This window comes from Sabethes cyaneus, chromosome 3 (assembly GCF_943734655.1).
Source record: "Sabethes cyaneus chromosome 3, idSabCyanKW18_F2, whole genome shotgun sequence".
NCBI lineage: Eukaryota > Metazoa > Arthropoda > Insecta > Diptera > Culicidae > Sabethes > Sabethes cyaneus.
In genome coordinates this window covers 5,612,440-5,640,265 of record NC_071355.1, presented here as the reverse complement: position 1 = coordinate 5,640,265, position 27,826 = coordinate 5,612,440, and the positions used below count along the sequence as shown (strand labels likewise).

The window sequence follows — 27,826 nt, the reverse complement described above, 5'->3', positions numbered from 1 at the left end:
AGATCAGACCGGACCAAGTCGCAAAATTTTGAAAAATGGGTTAATGACAGCAAACGATCAAGAATTTTCTATGCGACATTTCACTCTAATCAGACTACATGTTTGCAACATACAGCCAAAGTTATAAGATGACTTCGAATGCAGCAAACTTTTAATGTGTTTTTCTCGAAGTCTGAGTTTTGTCACAGTGGAGATAATGTTTTGCCTTTCTACTATATAAATATATAGTATAAAGGTATAGAAATCACTTGGAAAACCGGAAATGGAAAGAAGGTCCTGCGGGCCGAATGTCATATACCATTCGACTTAGTTTTGAAAACTGAGCATTTTCTGTGTGTGCGTATGTATGTGTGTGTGTGTGTGTGTGTGTGTGTATGTAACGCTTTTAATCTCACTCACTTTTCTCGGAGATGGCTGGACCGATTTTAATGTTCTTAGTGTCAAATGAAAGGTCTAGGTGTCCCATCGGTCGCTATTGAATTTCATTTTGATCGGACTTTTAGTTCAAAAGTTATGTATAAAAATACGAAAAATATGGGACTTCATTATCTCATAGGTCCCTTAACCGATTTGAACCAAATTGATTGCATATGAAAGAGGAGCCTTACAAACCCTTAACTTTCAAATTTCATGACGATTGGACTTGTAGTTTGAAAGTTACATAAAGAAATGTAAAAAAATAGTATTTAAAACATATTTTTGTAACATATAAGCATCAATTCAATGAAAAACATCACGCATTTTATTATTATTTGAAAATTACTGCTGAGATCTATCAAACGAAACTGAGTTATTTAAAATCGGACGGTTCATTCAAAAGTTATTCAATCTTTAATACTTAAGCACCGTATATTAAACCGTTAAAACGTTTGAAATCAAAACATATCAATCAAATGTTGATTGTATTCAATGTGTGTGATGTATGTGTGTATGTATGTATGTATGTATGTGTGTATGTATGTATGTATGTATGTGTGTGTGTATGTATGTATGTATGTATGTATGTATGTATGTATGTATGTATGTATGTATGTATGTATGTATGTATGTATGTATGTATGTATGTATGTGTGTATGTATGTGTGTATGTGATGACAATTTGCAATTTTTAAATTTGCATCGAAATTCAAGAGAAGTGAGAAACATGCAAATTGTCTGAAGTTTTTGAAGCCTCTTAGTGGAATACGAACTCTGAAATAAAAGAAAAGAAAAAAACTTTTACCGACTAAATTCCACTATTTAATATTTATTCGCGACAGATACGTATACGCTTTGAAATAAGACACTGATGAAGCCTGCACGTCGTAAGGGAACTACGTGTCTGTTGCAAATAAATATTAAATAGTGGAATTTAGTCGGTAAAAGTTTTATCTTTTCTTTGATTTCAGATTTCAATTGTCATTTTCTTCACTTGTTGTTACTCACAATTATACAAGAAAAGCAAAAAGCGAAAAAAAGCAGTTAATTTATGTATGTGTAATTTATGTGCATGTAGGTATAGTGGTGTATAGGATAAAAATACTAGTGGGTTGATTTTTCCAAATAAATTTATACAAATTTCAAACAAATTTTGCACATCAATGGATGCTCTTTTCAATCAATAGATACTAGAGCTTAGAAATGTTATATGAAAAATAGGAAGTAAACGTTGCGCGGTAGTAATTTTGTAAGATTTTTTTTTTTTTTTTTTTTTTTTTTAATTCTATATTAGAGAGGTTTTCAGCCTGCGGCTGGTTCGCCTCTTTTTGTAAGATTTGTTTTCGTTAGTGACATTTTAAAGGACAGATGTCTTATGTCATGTATCATGTTTTAATAAATAAATCAAAAATGACAAGCACTGGAAATCATATCGATCATATTTCCCATTCTCAAGCATGCTTGTGGCGCAGCTTTTGCATTATTTTTCGACCTCGTCTTGTTTTCCTAACCCACTAACATTGTAAAAACGATGCGACCAAGCTAATGACTATCTTTTCATGAAAGTACATTCAAAAGAAGCTTAAGTTTTGATTTTCATGCAAAAATAATTATCTGAAGGAGCGCCAGCTAAGAAAAAGTTCAATTTCTCTTTTTCATATCTAATGCTCTATTCAGTTATTTTTTCTGATTCAGATATATTGCACAATTGAAGCCAAGCAAACTAATAGTAAAATTTTGAGATTAATCATTTTGTTGTCGATATCCTTTTTTTTCAAAAGTGAAGTATATAATAATTTTTCTGAACTCTTGTTTTTCAAAGATGCTAACTTTGGTATTAATATCAAAATATCAAAAAATCTGCTATGAACACATTTTCATATTGTCAATTCAAAACAAATTTCGCATGTGGCTCTGAAGCCCGAAAATTAAGGCTGACCGTTTATAAAACTAAATAATCAAGTAGCATAAATGACGCTTACAAGTATTTATTCACCCAAGGAAAGAAAATATAATTATTCTACTATTACTATTATACTACTATTACTATTATACTTCTATATACGTTGTGAATTTTACTGGTAAATAAGGATTTTGAGGAATACGGAAATTTAAAAATATAGTCAAGTTAATTATAGATGTTCCTGAGAAATTAAATAATGATTATTGTGGCAGTAGAAAGGCTAGGCCACACCGCTAGGTGGATTAATTCGGGTTTTTATTCATATAAATAATATTCAATGCGAGCATAAAAACTATTTGTTTTTGTTTCCGGCTGACTCTTATGTACAACATCTTAGAGCTATATTATGCAATATAAGAACTCAAAGAACTAATACAAAGATTGAACAGCTTCGCAAACCCTGGCCAATAAAATGTATCCGCAGTTTTCTGAAGTTTTAACAGACATTTATGTGTTCCGAATCGTAAGATTCGGGCTCAACAAGTAAATATATCTCGCCTGATTTTTTAATAGGTCTTAACTGCAAATGAGAGATTCTCTTTAGGTCTCCTCTCTTACGTCTAATACGGCTGCATGAAAGCATTTCAATGCAATTTTTCTTAACGATTAGCTAGCATATGACGCCAGCAATCATATCGTGCGAAAAAAAAGCCAATAAAAAGTGTTTTAGCAGCGTTGTTAGTTCTATCAGAAACTCAACGGATCTCGCAAAGGCTTCGTGCCGCGGGCCGAAATGTGCAGAGATAAAGATGGAGGTATCTTGACTGATGACCGTGCGGTGATCGAAAGGTGGAAGCAGCACTACGATGAACACCTAAATGGCGTGCAGGCGGAAGACCATGATAGCGGAGGAAGTGACCACATTGGTGCAGCAAGCGACGAAGATGTGCCACCCCCATCGATAAGGGAAGTTAAAGAAGCCATCCAGCGGCTGAAGAACAACAAAGCAGCGGGAAAGGATGGCATTGGAGCGGAACTTATTAAAATGGGCCCGGACAAGTTGGCCGGCTGTCTGCATCAATTGATTGTCAAGATTTGGGATACGGAACGACTACCGGAGGAGTGGAAAGACGGAGTTATCTGCCCTATCTACAAGAAAGGTGATAAGCTGGATTGTGAGAACTACCGAGCCATCACTATCCTGAATGCCGCCTACAAAGTGCTGTCCCAAGTCCTCTTTCATCGACTATCGCCAATAGCCAATAGATTTGTGGGAAGTTACCAGGCCGGCTTCATGGAGGGTCGGTCTACAACAGACCAAATCTTCACCCTGCGGCAGATCCTCCAGAAGTGCCGCGAATTCCGAGTCCCCACGCACCACCTGTTCATCGATTTCAAAGCCGCATATGATAGCGTAAACCGACAAGAGCTATGGAAAATTTTGGATGAAAACGGCTTTCCGGGTAAGCTTACTAGACTTATCATGGCTACGACGGATGGGATCCAGTGCTGTGTGAGAATCTCGGGTGGATTGTCGGACCCATTCGAATCTCGCAGGGGACTTCGACAAGGAGATGGTCTTTCCTGCCTGCTATTCAACATTGCGCTTGAAGGTGTTATAAGGCGAGCGGCGATCGAAATGCGGGGCACGATTTTCAATAAATCCAGTCAATTTATCTGCTTTGCTGACGACGTGGATGCTGTCGGCAGAACATTTGAGGCGGTGGAAGATCAGTACACCAGACTGAAACGCGAAGCAGAGAAGATTGGATTGCAGATAAATACGTCTAAAACGAAGTATATGCTGGCGGGCGGGACCGAGCGCGACAGGACTCGCTTGGGCAGCACCGTGGTAATCGACGGGGATGAGTTCGAGGTAGTCGACGAGTTCGTATACCTTGGCTCGCTGGCAACAGAGGACAACAATACCAGCCGTGAGATTAAAAGACGTATTATCAGCGGAAGTCGGGCCTACTACGGACTCCACAAACACTTGCGGTCGAACAATCTGAGCCCCCGTACAAAGTGCACACTGTACAAAACGCTAATTAGACCGGTTGTCCTCTACGGGCACGAAACGTGGACATTGCTAGAAGAGGACCTACGAGCACTCGGAGTTTTCGAACGGCAGGTGCTAAGAACCATCTTTGGCGGAGTGCAAGAGAACGGTGTATGGAGGCGAAGAATGAACCACGAGCTCGCGCGTCTCTACGGCGAACCAAGTATTCAGAAAGTGGTTAAAGCTGGACGGATACGTTGGGCAGGACATGTTGCTAGAATGCCGGACAACTATCCTGCAAAAATGGTCTTCGCATCAAATCCGGTAGGAACAAGACGAAGAGGGGCACAGCGAGCGAGGTGGCAAGACCAGGTGGAGCGAGATCTGGCGAGCACTGGGTGCCCGCGGAACTGGAGATCAGTTGCCATGGACCGAAACAGATGGAGAAATTATACTGCGCAGGCCTTGTCATAAGACGTTAGGCCAATTAAGTAAGTAAGTAAGCAGCGTCGTGAAAGACGTAAGAGAGGCGACGCAAAGAGAATCTCTCATTTGCAGTTATGACCTATTCAAAAATCAGTCCACTGATTGGGGGGGAGCCCCCTCCGTCTTAAAAGGAGGAGGGGTCATTATTCATCATTGAAAAAATATCTATCTCCTAAGACCCCCACATGCCAAATTGGTTCCATTTGCTTGATTAGTTCTCGAGTGATGACGAAATTTGTACTTCATTTGTATGGGAGCCTCCCCCCTCCTCTTAAACAGGGGGGTCCTGTTTCAACATAGAAAAAATTCTTGCCTCCAAAAACTGCCACATGCCAAATTTGGTTCCATTTGCTTGATTAGTTCTCGTGTGATGAAGAAATTTGTATTTCATTTGATTTGGGAGCCCCCCCCCCCCTCTCATGCGTGCTTGAGTGTGATTGTGTTTTACCTTTTGTTCAATGCTTTCTCTACTTTACCCGCCTCGTTCCACATGACAGCGCTGTCCCCAATTATAGCCATCCCTGGCACAGCTAACAAGTGCATTTAACTATAAGGGTCATTTTTGCACTGTCAATAGGCCTTATCGGGACAATATAGAATTCAGCATGAAGGAAGGGTGATGAGGGGCTTGAGTCATTTTGACATCGAATGGCCTGATTCTACTGAGATTCGAACCTACGACCATTCGCTTGTCAAAGCAGACTCGGTAACCTTGCGGCTACAGAGCCCCCAAATTTTGTTTACATTTATTGTCTTCTTTGCCTTTATCGGCGTTTTTTGGCGTCTTTCCATTTTTGTCGTTTGTAGTTTTTTATCGTCTTTTCACCGTCTTCTTGCCATCTTATTTTCGTCTATATGCTGTCTTTTTGTAATTTTTCGTTGTTGTAGTTTAGTTTTCATGGCTTTTTCACCATCTTTTCATCGTATTTTTGTCGTTTGTTCATCGTCTATTGACTTCTGCCTTTGATATTGTTTGTCGCTTCTTTCCATTTTGTTACTTTTCTTTTGGCAGCTTGCCGTTGTAAATTTACCGTTTTTTCTTTGTATTGTTTTTAGTTGCCATCTGTCATCGTATCGCCATTTTTTGTTGTCATTTCGTCAACCTTTAGGAATTTTCAACGTCCTGTTTGTTTGTCTATTTGTCTATTTGTCATATACGGCGCTTCTTAAGCGTTACTTCAACCCTACCTTACACTAAGTAATATTTCCGCTCTTTCCCTTCCACGTCTTGTCCCGTTCGTTTTGGCTACTATCAACACCTTTGTTTCATTACTTTCTTCTATCGTCCTTCCGTCGATTGTAAAAACTACCGTTATAAAATATTAATTGTATGCTTGATCACATTAAAGATCCAGGCAAAACACGAGGTTCTCTTCTAATTTTTTAACTAACATTTTTCTACCGTTTGATTTTCTACTTTCAATGAGATTTCTGGTGTGATTCATTTTCTGCTAAACAATATTAGGTATTGTTTTCATTAATCTCATGGATTAATCTCAGACATGGAATACATGTATGTTATCTTCATTGAGAATGAAGAAAATGTCGTATTCATACAAAATAAGGCCATTGCAAATCATTTTAAAAGTTTTTGTCATCCACCCTTGGAAATTGGCTTGAAAAATCGGGGGGCAAAAAATAATTTTTAGGATATGAGTTAAATTTTTTTTAAGATCAATTGTGTGTGGGCTTTACAGCCTGAAAAACTTGAAATACGAGTCTACGAGTTGAGTTAATGCTTCTAGCACGAAACAGAAATGGAAATTCGAATAACTGAATTTCCGAAAATCGACCGAAAAATTTTTCTTTCGTTTTTGTCTTTTTTCATAGATTTTTGCATGAAAAATAATAAGGTATATATTAAAAGCAAGAATAGATTTGGTTTTCACGTTTAAATTTAAAATAAAAATGCCTAAAATCCATTTTTTTTACTCGATTAAAAAATTCTCTTTGTTTTTTTCGCCCCCCTCCTTCAATGGTCCAACACCGAAAGGAAAAAAACTTTTTAAAATATTTGTGATGGCCTAAATAGAAGAGGTCCCAAACAGGAGTCCGTCGAAGGAAACCAAAAGTAACTTGAATTGAGCTCAAGTCCAAGTCCAAGTCCAAGTCCAAGTCCAAGTCCAAGTCCAAGTCCAAGTCCAAGTCCAAGTCCAAGTCCAAGTCCAAGTCCAAGTCCAAGTCCAAGTCCAAGTCCAAGTCCAAGTCCAAGTCCAAGTCCAAGTCCAAGTCCAAGTTCAAGTTCAAGTCCAAGTCCAAGTCCAAGTCCAAGTCCACGTCCACGGCCCCGTCTACGTCTCCGTCCATGTCCACGTCCACGTAAAAAGTAAAAAGTAAAAACTAAAAAGTAAAAAGTAAAAAGTAAAAAGTAAAAAGTAAAAAGTAAAAAGTAAAAAGTAAAAAGTAAAAAGTAAAAAGTAAAAAGTAAAAAGTAAAAAGTAAAAAGTAAAAAGTAAAAAGTAAAAAGTAAAAAGTAAAAAGTAAAAAGTAAAAAGTAAAAAGTAAAAAGTAAAAAGTAAAAAGTAAAAAGTAAAAAGTAAAAAGTAAAAAGTAAAAAGTAAAAAGTAAAAAGTAAAAAGTAAAAAGTGAAAAGTAAAAAGTAAAAAGTAAAAAGTAAAAAGTAAAAAGTAAAAAGCAAAAAGTAAAAAGTAAAAAGTAAAAAGTAAAAAGTAAAAAGTAAAAAGTAAAAAGTAAAAAGTAAAAAGTAAAAAGTAAAAAGTAAAAAGTAAAAAGTAAAAAGTAAAAAGTAAAAAGTAAAAAGTAAAAAGTAAAAAGTAAAAAGTAAAAAGTAAAAAGTAAAAAGTAAAAAGTAAAAAGTAAAAAGTAAAAAGTAAAAAGTAAAAAGTAAAAAGTAAAAAGTAAAAAGTAAAAAGTAAAATGTAAAAAGTAAAAAGTAAAAAGTAAAAAGTAAAAAGTAAAAAGTAAAAAGTAAAAAGTAAAAAGTAAAAAGTAAAAAGTAAAAAGTAAAAAGTAAAAAGTAAAAAGTAAAAAGTAAAAAGTAAAAAGTAAAAAGTAAAAAGTAAAAAGTAAAAAGTAAAAAGTAAAAAGTAAAAAGTAAAAGGTAAAAAGTAAAAAGTAAAAAGCAAAAAGTAAAAAGTAAAAAGTATAAAGTAAAAAGTGAAAAGTAAAGCTTAGCCTAGCTTAAATGGACTGCCCGTAATTTCACTACGTGATTGGCCGAATCAGTAAGATTGTCAAAAATTTGTGGCTGTAACTCAGAGGAGGTTAAACACATGCCAACGTTGAAAATTTTATTGAATCTAAAATAAAAAATAACGACATCCTGTTATCAAACCGATAAGTCAACGATACAGGAAACCGAATACGCACAGCTGTTTGCTGGCAATCAATTGAATCTACAAAAATTCTGATCCGCGTACCATTCTCCGATGTCAAAAGAGTCAATCGGCAAAATCCTGCCTGTGCTGTCTGAGCCCTTTGAGGGGCTTTTATTGCGTCGCACTGCCTGGTTTGGCAGTTTTACATTCCAGTGAGGGTGTGTGTTTCCAGAACACTTCATACGGGGACGGGAACACCCGCCGAATTTGATAGCCTTGTTTCATCAAATCGTTCTGAAGCGTGATAGTCAATTCGGAATCAGTGCAGTCAGTAGTGTGCCAGTTTTACGCGTGCCATTCGTGCCGGATTTGTATGGAATCGCTTCGGGCGCGTTGAAGCGACAGAACCACTAACAACACGCGCCTCCCATTCAACTGCTTGGTTACTAGGCTAGCGTTCTTTTTTTTTTTTTTTTGCTCCGCATCTGTGGGCAAAATTGCTTGCTGGTTGCTAACCGTACCTACCAGAAGCTTTCAGTCAACCATCGCCGGTTTTCGGTGGCTTTCGCCTCTCGTTAGGGTGGTTAAATTTGAGGGATTCATTTTCTTGATTTATGCTGTCTAGTCTGTCCGCTTCCACATTGATGGAACCACCCTCCAGCAGTCCGTTTGGTGGTATCAAACGAACATGCTTATGCAATATGTTTCATATGCTGGGGCTCGTTCGTCGTTTGGACGGGAATTATCAGTGTAGCTTGTAGGTACCTACATGTTCGTATTATGAGAATTATTTCCATCCTCCAACATCTCGAGCGGAAACGGAAAATTCAATTTAGGACTACACAACAGTGCTGATTTGTACGCTAGTGCCAATGTGAGGTTTACCGTGGTACTTGCGGAATGGTGGATCTTTCGCACAGACACATACGAATTGCTTTGTTACTTCAACGATGCTTGGTTGGTTGGTTGGTAAGTAACAGCAATGATGGAAACATATGGATAGTTCAACTTCAACTGTTTTCGATTTTCTTTAGCCATCCTAATCGATAGATTACACTGATGAAGCATAACCGGATTCTGCTCTGAGCGCCGAAAGCACTTATCTAAATTGCTGTAATTTGCAGCCGTATTGTGCAATCATCAATCGATAATTAAGGGCTGGTTGTTTCAACTGTTCGGTACAGTTCAATTCCATAAATCTCAGCGCTTCGCTGCGGGCCGACCGTTTCGATTTTCGCACTTCCCTTCAATCAAGTGTTGCATTCAGTCTGTCCGCGCCAATTTATTATTGCTTGTTGATTGATCGGTTTCGGTGCCACACGGTAATCCAGTGACCAAAATTTACGTTTTCTGTTTTTTTTCGGTGGTTATTTCACTACTTTCACACTGTTCAATATGTTATATGATATAGAAATCGGAAAGCTTTTTCAACTTTTAAAAATCCAATCAGGTTTCCATTACCACGGGAATCGAAACAAGGTCTTTTATTATGTGCCAAAATCAAACACCGGAATTTCGACTGAAAACCCAATTAGTTTTGAATTTTACCTATGACGAAAGCCATTGTTTCTCCCGCATGGTGGGACCAGTCCAGTTGTTGTTTGGTCCTCAATCATTCACTAGTACGTGCTGCTATTGTGCTGCTTCTTGCTCGAAACTAGTTAGTTTTCCGATTTTTGCTTGTGTTTTTTTCTCCCCATGAACCCGCAGCGGGAACAAGGACGAAACAATGCAACCAGCACACTGACAGCAAGCGCATTTGTATGACCAACCGAGAAGCGAGAGGTTAAGCAGTGATTTATTGCCGAATGATAATGTCTGTTCCCGGCAAGGTTTCCCTATTTGGCCGAACGATTGGCAAACTGTTTCGGAGAATAAATGTTTCGAATGTTGATAGCATTCGCTCGATACAGTTGTTAATATAAATGACCAACTGACGCTTCTTTTTTTTCTTGGTCGCCAAGCTTCATCGAAGTATTTGATGAGTAGCAATTGGAATTTTCCGACCCTCGTTCGGAATTTCAAACGCCAATTATTATCGTTCCAGTGCAAACTTGCTTCATTAGGATTGCTTCTTCAACGATCGGTTTTAATCCAATTTCGCCGGGAGCTTTTGGGCCACGGGACTGACTGACTGACCGAAACAGCCGTAACCATCGAATTATATTAATTTGATTGGTTCCACACTGGCCGGATTGGCCACCGGCCATGCGTTGCTCCACTGACTGGCTTCCAGCTGAATGATGAAAATTTTCTTCTTTTCTCTATCATTCTGACGATTATTGGGCGGGATTTTCCTCCCTGCTGCCGCATCATCCCTACCCGGCCGTCGAAAGCTGTAGACAGTAAACTTTTTCCCGTTATTGGCAAGTCTTATTAAATTTTCAAAGTTCAATTTTGGCTAATTCCTTGGAAGATCCTCTCCAGGCCAGGCAACAGGCCACCGCGGATGAATGTGGGCAGAAGTGGATTTGTTCGTTCCGCTCTGAATGCAGTCTTTTTTTTTTCGTCGAGTGATTTACCGCTGCTGTTGGAATTCGTGCTTCTATGTGTTAACTTAATGCTGACGGAATTTCGCGTCAGCTTAAAATGATCGCAATTGTGTTAGAATTTAGCAAAGCCTGTGTGTGCATTTTGCCGGCTTGAGAGTCGGAAAGAGAAAAAGGATGCGCTTTACTGCTTCTTCTTCGAGTCGAGTGCCAGGTGATGTTTTTGTTTCCGCTGAAAACTTTGCTGCCACACCAGAAAATGCTGACGATGCCAGTCAAATCCAGCGCTCTAGCGAACATAGAATGAAAACATAGAAATTCGGGGAATGTGAAGCATCTGCTAGAGCTAAACCTGCGGAGCGGAGAGCATTTTTTCCTGCACGCTATCGCTGCCGTTCATTGCAAGTACCATGATTATGTCAAGTGAGATGTTATTCGAGAACCTCGAAGTATTCCTGTGCTCCTCCCCTGATTTAGGAACATTTTTTCCACAGCTTAATGAATTTGGCGCCACGCAATGCTTCGCTTTTGGCTGGATGGAATTAGTGCATTCTTTTCCACGTTTCCTTGGCAGAGCGATTAAAACCAGTGAAAATTGTTGCTAGATGAAGACGTGGAATGAGGAAACATTCGACAAAAATTTCCATTGGCCCACTACCAAGAACCGGATACGAACGATCCTATCAACAGAAACGGTAATAACAATGAACAAGGCGTTTTTTTTTAAATCTGCCGATTTAGAACCAGCCGGCTCAGATTGAGCCACAAGACAATAAAGTGTATGACGCCCGGATAGCTAAAGGATAGCACATGCAAAATTTGCATATGCATATGCATATTGCCCAATTCTTAGGAGTTGTTTGTCGGTTTTGCAGTCTGTAGTTAGCATCTAAATGGATGCATTGCCAACTACAGACTGCAAAGCCGAAACCCCAATTCCAAGAATAATGTATTAGATAACGTGCTTATCGGCTGTATAAGCATACATTCAAGTTTTTGCTTAGGATCCGTTATTTTATGTCTGGCATTCACAGTATCCAGATCGACAAGTGTACAAAGCTGCTCATATAGAGCGAGTTAATCTTTATTCTGTACCAAGTCTCTCAAAGCAAATCTTATTAATTTTTTCTGAATGCCTTTCAGCCGATTGATTTGATAGGTATAATGCGGCCTCCAGACGGTACTCGCAAAGTCTAGTTTGGATCAAACTAAGCCAGTAAATATAGCGAGCAGTGCAGGAGGATCGTTAAGTTCATGACCAAATCGACAAACATCTGCAAACATTCCTTGACTCAATTATTATTGATATGGCAGTTGAACAGTATGGTAAGAACAGTTTAACATCATCGGCGTATACCAAAATGTTTGCTCTGTCGATGAAAGTGAGAAAATTGTTCATCACCAGCACGAAAAGTAACGGGCCTAGATGACTTCCTTGTGGCACACCTGAGTTCACGGTGAATGGCTGTGAAACTTCGCCGTGAATTTTCACATGCTGTGTTTAGCATCGAACCTCTAATGCCGAAATCATAAGCTGCATCCAGTACGCTACCAATTTCTTTTTAAATTTGTTCCGGAACAGACAGCCCTTAGTCCACTCTCGGTTGTAGTTCTTCGCCTTGGGAATACCGCGTTCGGTGCTTGAAATATTTATGAACTCGATTATCATCAAAATCCAATGAAAAACTAACGTCATTTTTAACCCATTCGTTTGGTTTACAACCCGCATAGAGCCGAAATTCGGGTAAAAAGTGGGCCATATATTTTCGCAGGTGTAGGAAAGATGTTTTTCTAACACGTTTTGAAGGCTCCGTGCTTCCTATCGACCAGCGGTAAAATTGCTTCTCAAACTCAGCGTGTGTACTATTATTTATTAATATTAATGACAGTTTCCACTGAGTAAGACGATTAGAAGGGAACAGAAATTGTTGTAACTCATTAGCCCAACCAGTTTGATAACTTTAATGTGATAGTTGTTTCTCAGAATATCTCAGAATAGATTCTGACATTTTCTCATAACAATCTTTGTTGTCGTTTAATAGCTCAGAGTTTTATAAAGAGCGTTGTTAGTGAAATTCATGTTTCTGAAATAAAATCGTTTTAAGAAAAGATAAAATTTCGAATTACGAGGTACTTTTCTTCCGATAAACCATGCAATCAAGAATTTGAAAAGAAAATTTCACGTCAATCAGTGGCATAGTAAGGCGTCAGAAAAGTGTTCTGCAAAGTCGTTGAGCAAGAAATTTGGGTACAGTAAAAGAAAATCATAATAAATCATATCAAAAAGAAAAAAATCCATCTCTCTCCAACACACACACACACACATTTTCTCTCTCTTACTCTCTCTTACTCTCTCTTACTCTCTCTTACTCTCTCTTACTCTCTCTTACTCTCTCTTACTCTCTCTTACTCTCTCTTACTCTCTCTTACTCTCTCTTACTCTCTCTTACTCTCTCTTACTCTCTCTTACTCTCTCTTACTCTCTCTTACTCTCTCTTACTCTCTCTTACTCTCTCTTACTCTCTCTTACTCTCTCTTACTCTCTCTTACTCTCTCTTACTCTCTCTTACTCTCTCTTACTCTCTCTTACTCTCTCTTACTCTCTCTTACTCTCTCTTACTCTCTCTTACTCTCTCTTACTCTCTCTTACTCTCTCTTACTCTCTCTTACTCTCTCTTACTCTCTCTTCCGTTCTCTTCCACTCTCTTCCGTTCTCTTCCGTTCTCTTCCGTTCTCTTCCGTTCTCTTCCGTTCTCTTCCGTTCTCTTCCGTTCTCTTCCGTTCTCTTCCGTTCTCTTCCGTTCTCTTCCGCTCTCTTCCGCTCTCTTCCTCTCTCTCCCACGCTCTCTTATTCTTTTGAGTTTACTTTCACACAATTTCTATTACGGCTTCTACATCTGAACTTCAGCAAAAACAATAGGGGAATGCCAGATGATCCATCTGGCCATCGAAGCAATCCTAGCTCTCTTAAGCAGTCCCCTGACACCTTTCAGCTTGTAACACCAGCTGTCTTCAGCCACTGCCCAGTGGTCCAAAGGGGCGAAAAACGGAACTTTTTTCCTAGTGTCTTTTGCTTTCATTTTATCATTTATGGTCTTTAGCATTTTTGTTCGCTTGAAAATCCCGCTTAATAGAAAACTGTCAAAAGTTCGTCATCGTTTACTATAATGAAAAGAAAAAAATAACTTTTTTTTGTTAGAAAACATAGACTTAGTTTCTTCGGCAAAGTTGTAAATATTGTAAAAACTAGCAACTTTGCTGAAGAAATTAAATTTCTATCTTTATCGGCAAGCATACGTTTTATGTGTTTCGCGTTCGCTAAAGGCTCGGTGCACGTCCATTTTTTTGTGTTAGTAGATAGACACACGGTTTCTTCGGCAAAGTTATGGAAAGTATAAAGATAAACAATTTTGCTAAAGAAATGACATTTCTATCTCTCTCGAGTGCAGAGCTGTACAGCATTTTCTTTGGAAATTCATTGAAAATAAGTTTTTCATATTTAACGTATGTTGGTTGCATTTTACAGGAATGTATAGTTCTAGGCGATTATTGAAGGACTCAAAATACACGTTTTTGCAGAAGATTGCAAATCTCTAGGAGCTTTCCTAACAAAGTTATTGCTTTTGGCTCATGAAGTTAAGGAAAAATAAAGCTTAAATAAGCGATAACTTTGTAAGGAAAGGTCTTACAGATTTGCAACCTTCTGCAAAAACATATGTTTTGAGTCTTTCAATAATCGCGTAGAACCATATACTCTTGTAAAATGCAACCAACATACGCTAGATATGAAAAACCTATTTTTAATGGATTTCCAAAGAAAATACTCTACAGCTCTACACTCGATAGAGATAGAAATGTCATTACTTTAGCAAAATTATTTATTTTGATATTTTCTATAATTTTGCCGAGAAAAACAATTTTGTGTCTGTCTACGAACACAAAAAAATGGACGTGTATCGAGCCTTTCGCGAATGCGAAACGCATAAAACGTATGCTTGCCATGCTCTCTTTTGGGTAATTGGGGACAAGCGGAACACATACAAGTTTGTAGTACTCTACTTAAGCTTTAAGATGAAGGGCTGATTACATGAATCCGCCTGCCCCATTTTACCCCATTGGCTCGCGAAGCTACGGAGCTTGAATATGCGATAACTCAGCAAGTAAAGGTCTAAGAGATTTGCGGTCTTCTGCAAAAACGTGTATTTTGAGAGCTTCGATAATTGAACATAGAACATTGTATTCTTGTAAAATGCAACTAACAAAAGCTAAGCATGAAAAACCAATTTTTAAAGAAGTTTTGAATATTATGCCCTATAATTCAGCACTCGATTAGGATAGAAATTTTGTTGCTTGTTTTTACAATATTTACAACTTTTCCGGAGAAACCAAGTCTATATTTCCTAACACAAAAAAGTATTCATACGAACAAAAGTGCTGAAGATCATAAATGATAAAATGAAAACGAGAGACACTAGGAAAAAAGTTCTACTTTTCGCCATTTTGGACTACTGTGCACTGTATTGCCGATAGGGGTCATTCCGGATATCATGCTAACTGCCTCCAAGGAGACGATTCTTTTGGCACTAGTCACTCGCCTGAACATTCTGATGATTCGCGTTAAGTTCCGTTTCGTTTTCAGCACTTCTATCCAGGCGGAACGTCCGGAAAAATCGATTTGGACACGCTTGCTAACAGCCAGCCGTCTCTTACCGCTGGTTATTACAGAATTGTTAGGCATGATCCTGAATAATGCAGTGATCGCATTCACAGCCTTTTCGCAGATGTAGTCCATGTGGCTATTGAAATTTAGTCTGTCGTCGATCATGATTCCGAGATGCTTCACCTCGCCTTCCACAACTAGTACGATGTCGTCTGCAAAGCCAACAACCTCCGTCGACTTGGGCATCTTTAGTCTTAGCACATCGTTGTACACTTCTTTTTTATTCTGTGGACATTATCATTACGATCAGTATTTTGATCCATTGTGATATCGTCCAAGTGTTGTATTCCGCACTTCGTTCTTTTTGGCAGTATCGCTATAAAGTGAGCGAACAGCTGATTAGCCGTGCTTAAGTGTTGTTTTTTATACTTTTTACAACTTTTTAACGATGCTTTCTAGCCAGGAAGTGCGAATACTAGTTATAATTGTCCTTGTGTAAGCAGCTTCATTCGCACCACGAGCAAGTACTGTTTTTAAAACTAACCCCGGCTAGAGGCTTCATGGTCGGTAAAGTAGTGTTCAGCACAAAGTGAGAGTGCGTATGTTTGTATCTGTGTGTGAGTTTTTTTCCTTACTACCTTGCACCAGGTAGTGGAACAAGTCATAATGTGCCCCTTGAGCAAGAGGCTTGATTCGCTCCTCAAGTAAGTACCATTCTTATTACTTGCCCTGGTAAGGGGCTTTATTGTTGGTAAATGCGGGAATAAACCCATGCTAAAGTGACTTTACGTCGAATGGCATGATTCGACTAAGATTCGAACACACGGCCACTCGCTTGTCAAGACAGACTCGGTAACCTCGCGGCTACAGGGCCTCCCAGAACGCCACAACGTTGGGCCTAGGATGGAACCCTGGGGAACGCCAGCTATAATCGGGATTGTCATTCTCACGCTGTTTATGTAGCGAAAACCAGGAGCCGGTGCTGAAAGTAGCTCTCCAGGATTTTGCAGAGGTATTCCGGAACCATCATTCTGTGTAGTGTTCGAGCGATCGATTCCCAGCTTGCACCATTGATAGCGTTTTTTGATGTTTAGCTTTACTTTCAACGACCATGCGGATAGCATCCACGGTGTTTCTTCCCGATCCAAGTTGTAACTTGTGATTTTTTTTCAGTCTCTTGAGAGTCGCTTTCTCTAACACTTTCCTTAGGTTGTCCAGTAGGCACATTTGTTTGTAGGAAGCAGGATCACCCGAAGCCTTTCCTAGTGTAAAATATCCGTCGGATAGGTATTTCTGAAGCGTTGTCCAAAAGTTATCTGGATTGGCCTGGATTGCTGTCTTTAGAGCTACGTTAGGAATCCCGTCGAGTCGGAGAACCTTGGATATGCCCACCGGTTCCTGGTGTTCAGCTGCTCTATCATACGGGGCAGGAGGCCAAATCAAGATGCCAATTCGATAATGACCTTCAACCTCTCCGGGAATGTTTCATGAGAAGTAGTGGACGATGGCGGTTCTGTTGGTAGCGCCTAACGGATTTTCATTAGCATCCTGGCACAATTTCTCGAAACAAAGCTCCCGGCGGTGAAACATTGGCCGAGACCGATTACATGCGACTCTATTTAACGACTCGACTCTTGGTCTACGTGCCATTTTTGTTGTAGCGCCGACTTGACTTGTGTGATTGTTCAGTTAATCACATTCCACGTGTGAACGTCACGCTGGTGGCAAATTTTGCGTTTCGCATTGGGCCATATCGTGGGCAGTTCAATACTACGTGCTCCAAGAAATACGTCAGCGTACTCCGGACAGCGGACAGAGTAGTGACTCTGCGTGTCCGAATCTACGAATCTATGGCGGTGCTTCCTGAAGCAACCGTGGCCAGACAGGAATTGTGTCAGGTGGAAGTTGACTTGCGCGTGCTTCCTGTTCGTCCACATGGACACATTCGGAAGCAGCTGATTGGTACATCTTCCATTGGCCGCATTGTGCCATTTTTCTTGCCACAGAGTCAACTGCAAACTGAGTCGAACAGTACCTAACATTCGGCCCGCTGGACCTTCTTTCCATTTTCGGTTTTTCGAGTGCTTCATATACCTTTACATTATACTAGCTGACCCGACAAACTTCATATTGCCACAAATTAACCTGTGTTGTACATACATCATGAATCTCGGATGATCTTTGTCACAATCTTGAGTTTTGAAAGTTTCTGAGGAGTTCAACCTTAGATGATTCATTTTGGCAGTTACGTAACTATGAAAGCATCCCAGGTAATTACCGACACGAAGAATTGGAATACAATTTTGGATGCCAATTTACAACACGTATGCAGTAAAAAAGCTAATATACAACAACGTGCAGTATAAAATGCTACGCTGATACGCTGATTTGCTGCTTATGTTAATACTTATTAGTTACCAGGAATGGGTAGTTTAATATCAAATTTGCAATTTTTCCTCACAATAAAGTAGAAAACAACTCTCCTGTCCCCTCATTGCATAGTCAGAAAGCGGATAGTAATATTCGCCATGATTGTACAACATTTCGCCGAATATCATGTTGCGAAAAACCTTAAGCGGAATGTACCATTTCACGGAAAACTTTTTTGTGGAGAGTACCATTTCGCGATCCTCTCCTTACTCGTTGTCGCTCGTTCCAGGAAACTCAGGTAGACCTAGGAAAACAAATAAACCTAGACAGTAGTGATTTCTGCGGGGAGTTGCCTCCCCCCAGTGGGCGGCGCTTCCGACGGCGGGTCGCCGGCAACACTGGCGACCGTCTCGTCCTGAATGATCTAGTGCAGTGGTGCCCAGGCATAAGCGTGGTGCGGGTCAAATCAGTTCGCCCCATGAGTCCGCGGGCCGCAATGACCTCTGGCCATTCTTTCGCATACCAAAATGTAAAATAGGCGGCAGCAAAAGCCGATTTTTAGCAATCACCACAAGATTTAAACCGCAGAGCAATCCGATCTACAATATGCACGAAGTAGTACGACTGAACTGAGTGACTCCTGTGTCATCAAAAAAATTATTCATAAGTCTGCCATCCCTCAAATTAGCCCGCGGGCCGCACGAATTATTACGAAGGGCCGTATGCGGCCCGCGGGCCGCGCTTTGGCCGTCACTGATCTAGTGTTACTATAGATAGTTTTTGTGGTCTTGTTATTGACTAATGTTTTATGGAAGAGTCTCAAATTTCTCGAGTTCGATTAGTTTTTGAGTTTCGCAAAAATTTCTGTTTTATTTGTTTGAGAGTCCATATCCCCCTACCACAGGGGTGAGAGGTCTCTCTAACTATCATAAAATAAATTCAAGATTCCAAAATCTCCCACATGCCAAATTTGGTTCTATTTGCTTGTTTAGTTCTTGAGATAAGAGGAAAATGGCATTTCATTTGTATGGAAGCCCACCCTCTTGAAGGGGAGATGGGTCATAACTCGCTTTCTAAAGAGGAGAGGGGTCCTAATTCACCATAGAAAATATTCTTGCCTACAAAACATCCACATGCTAAATTTGGTTCTATTTGCTTGATTAGTTCTAGAGTTATGAGAAAATTTGTTTTTCATTTGTACAGGAGCCCTCCCTCTTAAAGTGGGGAGGGGTCCTAATTCACCATAGAAAATATTCTTGCCCTCGAAAACCTTTACATGCCAAATTTGGTTCCATTTGCTTGATTAGTTCTTGAGTTATGAGGAAATTTGTATTTCATTTGCATGGAAGCCCCCCTCCTCTTAAAGAGGAGAGGAGTCATAATTCCCCTTCAAAAGAGGGGAGGGGTCTCAATTTACCATAGAATAAATTCTTGTCACCAAAAACACCCACATGCCAAATTTTGTTCTATTTGCTTGATTAGTACTCGAGTTATGCAGAAATTTGTGTTTCATTCGTATGGGAGCCCCCCCTCTTAGTGGGGGGAGGGGTCTTTAACCATCACTAAAACCTTTCCTGGCTCCAAAAACCTCTACATGCAAATTTTCACGCCGATTGGTTCAGTAGTTTTTGATTCTATAAGGAACATCCCGACAGACAGTCAGACAGAAATCCAATTTTATATATAAGATTTGTCGCAAAGTGATTTGGTCCATCGAGGAGCGTTTCTTTCGTAAACCGCGCTAGTATTCGTCAACAAAGGTTTCCTGCAAAGGCCTCAGTTTGAGAAACAGGATCCGGAAGAAAATTTCGTATGCAGAATTGAGGGGAGTAATGCTTTTTATAAGTAGGGCATATAAGACCTTCCAACCAGTCCGTAGGTAATTCCTCCTCAGTCCATACCTTTAGTATAACCTGATGGACTGTACAATACAGTCGTACGAACCCGTACTTTAAAAGTTCGGCAGAGACACCGTCCTTTCCAGCTACTGTACCGTTTTTCAGCTCTCTCGCTGCTTTTCTAATCTCGTCCAAATTTGGTGGATCCACAGCTTGTACATCATCCTCAATCGTTATCCTAGTTTTGTTCACCGCTCCATCTTTTCACCATTCAATGATGCATCGGAATCTGGTTTCCAACGCCTAGCCACCTTCTTCATCCATTGCTTGGCAATTCGGCTGCCCATCAGACCAGAACTGCTGGAGTATATTTGCAGATTAGGATAATTTTCAATTGCTGTTGCATACAACGGGATACATAGCAAATAATAAAAAGTATTGTAAGTATTAAAAGTATTGTAAACATCGCTGAAAGTTTGCCTCAATTATGTCACCGTATTTAGGAAAACAGAGAGAAAATTCCGTCCTATAACGTAAACAAAAACCTTTAATAACACTTTAAGGTGGACAAAAAAGATATTAGAAATGGTTGTTTCGTAATCAATTTATCCTTTTTCAAATAATATCATTTTTTTGGTTTTGTTACTCAAGTCTTTTGGATATTCACAATGTACCATGCGCCTCCGTTGACTCACATTCCCATACAAATTTCAAGTTAAGCTTTCTCAAAAAATTTCCAGAGGCTACACCTATACGAGCAGTGCAGTGATGTTCTGGATCAACAGGACTACACTATGGCGCATATGGTTAAGTTCTACGCCTGAGGCCGATAGTGATGTTTCCTCGTAAGAGTAAGCGAAGGCAAAACAAAACGGAGAACAACGCATCGTATTGAAAGCTATGCAAAGTGGAAATATTCCTCTTCCCTTTTTTTCATCTAAAGAGAAATCATCTCTGGTACGGGGTTATTCCACAAAACCGATCTCAAAAAGTGGTCAGGTTTTGAACGCTAATAGCTTAGTGATTTAGTAATTAGTGAAATTGTTGATAGTGGTGCTATTCATTGTGTGTTTGAAGTAAGATTGTTTTACAACTAACATGTGGACAGCCAGGTAAAACATCAATTAACTAACGTCCTGCGCATTTTACTAGCCCCTACGTTACACTAAACAGACGGTGCGTTTAGCTGGTGTCTCTGCCTGTGAAGCAAGACAGTCGCGAGGAAAATATGTGGGGAATTTAGACCTTTCCTTAATTTTCTCTATTTAGTGACTGAAAATGAAAATTGTAATAAAAACCACATATTTGCTACTTTTATTACGGATCGATTGGTATTCAAACAATCAAAATCGTTTGAATCTATTAGCGTTGAAAATCTTTAATTTTTTTGTGACGCCCGTAATTTGATTTTTTTTTGGAATTACCCTAAACCAGCTACTTTCCTGAGAGACGTAATCCTAAAATCAAAATGCGAGAGAAAAAAGTATAAAAGCTGCCAGAAAAAAAAACAAAAGAAAAAAACGTGACAAAATGAGACATAACAAGAGAAAAAAGGCGGCAACATTGAAAATGGGAGGGAAAAAAGGAGGAGACGGACAGAAAAAAATTAAGAGCGGACGAGAAAAGGAGAAAAAACTATAAAGAAAACGTAGAATAACTGGACAGAAAAGGAGTTTCCCCTTAGAAAGAAGGAGAAAAAACGTGATATAAAAGGAGGAAATACGGTAGTAGGAAAATGGTGAAACAAGAACAGAAAAAGAGCAAAAACAGGGCAGCAAAACAAAAAAAGTTGAAACCTGCAGGAAAAAGGGATCGGATAAGAAACGGAACAGGACAGAATGTGAGGAAAAGCAGTACACAATAAGAGGAAGAACGGAAGTAACGGAAACGAAAAACGGGATATAAAGGCGGGAAAAGCGAATATCGGGACAAAAAAAAGGAAAAAGTCGAAGCGGGACAGAATGTGACAGTAAACGAGATTGGAAAAGAGATAAAAGGGCATGAAAAAGAGGCAAACGAAAGAAAAATTTAAAAAAAACGGAAAAGAAAAATCATGAACAGAAAAATGGCGAAAAACGGGAGAGTAGAAGAAGAAAAAGGAGCACCAAGTCATACATCAATGTACGAAAATTTTATTAAATAACTCTTAACAAATTCTGAATCGAAACTAAAGTTTAACAACACCCAAGTACGCCCAAGTTGATTTTCAATCGTATATAATCCCAACTAACATTGTAAGTTTTATTGCACTCTTATAGTGGTTTTCATAACCAATTCTGGTCATACAAACCATCATAAAAGAGTGATTTGTTTATTTGTTTGATTAAAATTCAACTAACAAAAATGTCTTATTGAATATTCTAAGTCATGTTCATAAAAATCTTACACTATTTAATTTTTGTACAAACTGTTACGACGGTTCGTTGAACTCAAAAAGGTTTTCAACGGCGGAGAAAGTTCGAATGCAGGCTGTTCGTTATTGGTTCGTAAGATCCAAAGGTTTTCCGGTGGAATCTTTCCTGCGACGCTCGAGTGTCTGGAGACCCAGGAGACGACATCTATCGGGGTACGGCGGTAGATTTGCTAGATCACGGAAGGAAAATCTCTCAACCCAAGCCTCACAAAACGTTTTTGAACTCGTTCGATGCGTAGATTCCATGCCCGCTGGTAAGGGCACCATACCAAGCAAGCATTTTCAATGACTGGACGTACTAATGAACAATGTAGTGCCTTCAGACAGTGAGGATCATTGAAATCACGAGCGACTTTAGCAATGAAACCTAATTCTCGAGAAGCTTTTGCTATTGCAGTGGTGCGATGCAACTTGAAGGTGAGTTTGGCGTCAAGCAGTACCCCCAGGTCGGTAACTTCATCAACTCTAGTGAGTACATGCTCATTTATTTGATAGTTGTAGACGATTGGACTGGCAATGCGGTGGAATGTCATTACTTGACATTTCGGGATGCTGATCACAAGCCAGTTTTTCCTGCACCAATCTACAAACAAATCTAAAAGCCTCTGCAGCCGGACACAGTCTTCTATAGAACGAATCACCGAATATAATTTCAGATCATCTGCATACATCAGTTTACATCCCTCTCCAAGCAGCGTCGCAATATCGTTGAAAAACAACACGAACAGGAGAGGTCCCATGTTGCTGCCTTGAGGGACACCCGAGCAGTTGGTGAACTGGGAAGAGAAACAGGAGTCGAGCTGCACACGTAGAATTCTGCCGTGCAAATAGGAACTGAGCCATTTCGTAAAATTCCGAGATGCACCAAGCCGTGAAATTTTCTGCAGCAGTATTTTATGGTCAATACGATCGAACGCGGCTTTCAGATCAGTATAAATCACGTCAATCTGTGATTTTTGTTCCATGTAGGTTATACTGGTGGACGTGAAATCCATTAGATTCGTGCTTACGGATCGACTAGGCATAAATCCGTGTTGGTCGGTAGAGATATAGCATTTTGTTCTAGCGAGGATGAAATTACTCACTACGATTTCAAACAGCTTGGATGCAGCAGACAGGCTAGTAATACCACGATAGTTCCGTACATTCCGACGATCACCACTTTTGAACACAGGAAACATGAATGACTCCTTCCAGATATCCGGAAATTTTCCATGCTCGAAGGATTTATTGAAGATAAGGCACAAAGGCTCCACTAGCGCCACTGCACAACGGGCGAAAACTACAGCTGGAATATCATCAGGTCCAGGACAGCACATTTTAGCAGCTGACAAAATCATAACTGTAGTTATCTCGAACGTACTTATGTCTACTAAATCAACAGGAGCACCAGCAGAAGCGATGACAACCTCAGAATCACATGCGGATTTGTCAGCAAAAACGAAAACGAAAAACTTCGCAATCAGCTCGCATTAATCCATAGTGGTTTTAGCTTCGGTTTCATCAAGATAAACATTAGAAGGTATGGCGGAATGTTTCCGTTTCAAATTGACAAAGTTCCAAAATCCTTTAGGGTTTCTGCGGAGATCAATTTGAACCCGCATGACGTGCGATTGGTATGAAAAATCAAGGGGCAAAAAAATATGTTGTCGGATATAAGTCAAAATCTATTCCTATAAAAATGGATTTCTGTCTGTCTGTCTGTCTACCTGTCCGTATGTTCCTTGCAGAATCGAAAACTACTGAACCAATCGGCGTGAAAATTTGCATATAGAGGTTTTTGGGGCCAGGTAAGGTTCTTATGATGGTTAAGGACCTCTCCCTCTCCCTCCACTATGAGGGGGGGCTCCCATACAAATGAAACACAAATTTCTGCATAACTCGAGAACTAATCAAGCAATTGGAACAAAATTTTGGCATGTGAAGGTTTTTGGAGGCAAGAATTTTTTCTATGGTGAATTAGGAGCCCTCCCCACTTTAGAAAGAGAATTATGACTCCTCTTCCCTTTAAGAAATGCGTCAGGAAAAGAATTCCTTTTCTTCTTTTTCGGAAAAACGCACAACGCGGAAAAACACACTTTTCGGAAAAAAGTAAAACGAAAGAAAATAAGACGTCCAACGGCACGGTAAATAAGAAATGAAGAACCAGTGAGGAAAGGAATATAAGGAAGCTCAAAAAAAAAATGCAACAGAAAAGAATAAAAACGGGGCACCTAAAAAAGGGAAAAGCGGAAGAAATATATGAAAAACGTGAAAGAAAGGAGATAAAAAGAGATAGAAAATGATGAAAACTAGTATCGAAAAAAGGAATAACGGAAGATAAAAAACTGAAAGACTGTAAATAAGGAAAAATTATGGAACAACGAAACAGGAAACACGGCAGAGAAACGAGGAAAACGAGAGAACCAGAGGAAAAACGGAAGAAAAGTCAGAACGAAAACCGGAAAATGCTACAGAAAAGGAGAACAGAACAGAAAAGATGGAAACGAAAATAAGACAAAAAATGTCAATCCTAATTTCAAGTAAAATTTCTTGTCCATAACATGGATACTATCCGGCTTAAAGCAGAACTTCACGTGCAAATCAGGAAAAAATCTCAATTCTTGGCGTTTTACTGGCAAAGCGCAGAAAACGAATCAATTTGCCATCTACCTCTCCCTCTCTCTCTCTTTTCTCTTTCTCTCTGTCGGATGTTATCTTCTCCGACAGGCGACGAGTTTTTTTGCTTTTATGCTTTTACTGTGTTTTGTTGCTTTGCTCAGCCCCGAATGAGCGTCAGTTTAGTTTCATGTTTCTTTTCAAATAATTCAAATAATTCTCTTTAGGATACGAAGCAAATAATTTTTTGTTTCCAGTATGCGAAGAAAAGATTAGCTCTGCTGGTAGTTGTGCTCCTTCTGCGCAAGATGAATGGTCGTAAGAGAAAACAGTATTCGGGCACCATTCGGAGCGAGAGCAAACGGTTGAACAGAAAACGCTTGGCCGTTGTGAGACGTAGATTGCTCTGTCTCAGCATGCTTCAGATGAAGCCTGGTTCAAATTAATCCAAATTTAAGCCCAGTGTCAAGCTAAATTTCAAGTGCAATTGCACGTCCAATTTTAAGCCCAATTTCAAATCAACTTTAAGTTCAAGTCACGTCTGATCTGAGTCTAAGTTCAAACAAAAATTTCAAATTCTATTTTAGGTTCCATTTCATATCAAATTCCAAGCGAAACTTTCATCCCGAACAGCTCTAAGTTTAAGTCCCAAGTCAAATCCTATTTCCAGTTCAATATGATGTAAAGCTTCAAGTCCAAATTTAAATCTTAAAGTCCGGAGTTTTCAACCGGTTTCGGCCGGTATTTTTGTAATAAGTAACAATAGATTCCCCCACATTTTGTTTATATCTAGAAACGACAGTGCTCTTGTGGTGTTTTTTTTTTCAAAGTTAATATCGTTTATCGACTTCTGTTGTAATTGACATGTTACAAGTACAACACGACTTTATGAAAAAGATGCTAGTTTCGAACGAGGTCAAGTTTTAAGTTACCTAGGAAAAATACTGTTTCCCGTATAGCTCTTACATCACACATACCGACACACACTTGCAAACACATCCCCATATGACAGCTTTCCATTCCGGGCCCTTCAAGCGTGCTCGAAAGTCTCGAGCGTATTCGAAAGTGTTTATCTGTAGCTGACATTTTGATGAGCATACCAACCAGCGTTGAAATGATGCCGCTCGGGGGTGGTGGTGCTATGATTATTTACTTTCTATCCCCCCTGTCCGCGTTCTGCGAAAGCTGGCTGCGAGTAAATATTGTACCACGGACCGCAGCCATCCGGTGCGGTGGTGGGTTGCGATCCACCAGAAACTTCTTCTGCACTCCCACCAAGGCAAACGTTAAACTTAACCGTGGCAGGGCACAGACCGAAGAAGTTTGACTTGCTGTCGAGTGCGTGCATGTGTGTGTGTCTGTATTCCTACAGGATGGCTCCGTCTCGGGAAATCTCCCTTACTTAGCGGGAATGTACGATTCTTGCTTGCATTACTTCACGGAACACAGTTTGATTTGGCTGACACGACGGTGAAAATCACCGGCACCCGGAGCGTCAGAATACAGTAAAAAGGGAAGGTCGACCCGTACAAACCGAAACCAGAACCACAACGGGTCCTGGCTGAGAAGCGTTATTTGCAGATGGATGGTACCTACCATCCATCCATCGTTCGTTTGCTTGTTTGCTGAGTGGAAAAAAGCAATGCCGAAGGCGATTGCAATGATAACGAACGAACATAATGAAATACAACATTTCCCAAGGGTTATAACCGCTCGGGATGAAAAATAAGAGACGATTCTGAATGTCAAAATGGCGGGCATACGAAAACATGTGATTAGCGACCGGAATGCTACTTTAAGCAGTCACATGTTTGCCATACTTCAAGCAAAAGCAGAGCTTCAAGTCCACTTGAAATTTCATACACGTAACCTGTAACGTTGTCAGTTCGTTACTGACCGATGTTGAATGGGTGCCAAGCAGAATTCAGGGACAATTATCCATCTTTTTCCCCCCTGCTGATTCCAAAACCAAATCTGTCAACAACAATCCCCATCAAATATCATTTAACAATGCCTACCTGAGCTGCTGTTACTGTTCCGCGAGGACCGGTCGTCGTGCAGGACCAGCGAGTTCTTCAGCATCCCGTCCATTACTGTTGGAATTTCCATTATGTTCCGATTCGTTGGCTCGTCGGCTATTCTATTTTTTTGCTCCTGTATTGTATTTTACGGCTGGCCTCTTTCGCACACCCCAAAAGCTGCGGTCGCCGGATGTTGTGCGGTTTTATGGTTATTCGGATTGACACTACCGACCGGTTCGCACAGGACTGGCTCAGGACACTTTCCCTCTCTATATTTCGAACGCGCAGCGTTGGCTGGCTGGCTGGTGCTATATTTCACACACCCGTGGATAATTCTGCTCAACTCTCGTTGAGCCAACAATTTTAATGTTCACTGACACTTGGCACAAATGCACTCGTGCGGCGGACTCTTGGCCGCTTTTCACCGGCAAACCGAATCCAATTTCACAATCACCTCACGTTGGCACTCCGACACATACACATTTACACACACACTCTCTCTCTCCTGTTTTTCCTGCTCTTTCTACCACGATGTAGTGCGTGCCTCTCAGGTTAGGCTTGCCACACGCGTTGATCTAATTAGCCTGCTTTGATCTGCGATGCGAAAGAAAAACCCAACGAACGAGATGACGTGAATGACATTAATTGCACGCCAATTATGTCACACACAAGCCGGATTCTGTTACTTTCGAGAGGTTGCACTCGGCTGATGGGTAACGGTTCAGATTAAAGAAGTCGTGATGCAGCGACGAATGAAATCTAGCAACATTTCAACCGACCCGCTCGTTGGGCGTTGGGCTTGGAAAAAATTGCCTTTGTTTCAATCTTTACACGCGGTAAACCGCAAGGATGACGAGGAAGATTAACAACCGGTTGCTTCCGGGCGGGAATACGAGCCTGGGAGGCTGAGATGTTGCGGTTTTAGTTTTTTTTTTGTTTTTCTTCTCCGGTGACACGATCCAGAAGCGGGTTGTTGTTTATTTTGTTTGTGGAAATTTATTTCACTGACGTGGTGTGTTATTTTTTCCTCTTTCTCTGCCGTTTGAGTTCGATGGAAAAGTTTCACTAGGCCCTGGAATACGAGAGGAAACGGAAAATGGAAAAAAGGTCGTTAGTGGTTGAATGTGGTATCGTGCATTGCACAGGACATAATGTAACCTGAAAGGATTGCGGTAGACACGGAATTTATTTTTGCGGTGATGTTAAGTAAAGTTGGTTGGCTTAGTTAGTGGGACTTTCGGTTGTTAGAGCAGAACTCAACAACCGGTGCAACCTATTGGGTCAGTAAAAACCGATAGAATGGGTAAGTAAATTTGCTAAATTGAGCGCAGCGAACAATCAACTAAAAGTTTGT

At 40.0% G+C, this 27,826-nt stretch overlaps 1 protein-coding gene across 1 annotated transcript in view; it reads right to left on the bottom strand.

Moving 5' to 3' along the window:
- The window catches only part of LOC128744298 (RNA-binding protein asd-2-like), a 162,346-nt gene extending 135,786 nt beyond the window's left edge, over positions 1–26,560 (bottom strand). The window contains exon 1 of the mRNA XM_053841170.1: positions 26,470–26,560. Coding sequence (XP_053697145.1) covers positions 26,470–26,560 — 91 coding nt within the window. The remainder of the gene's footprint in view (positions 1–26,469) is intronic.
- Between the last annotated feature and the right edge of the window lie 1,266 nt (positions 26,561–27,826).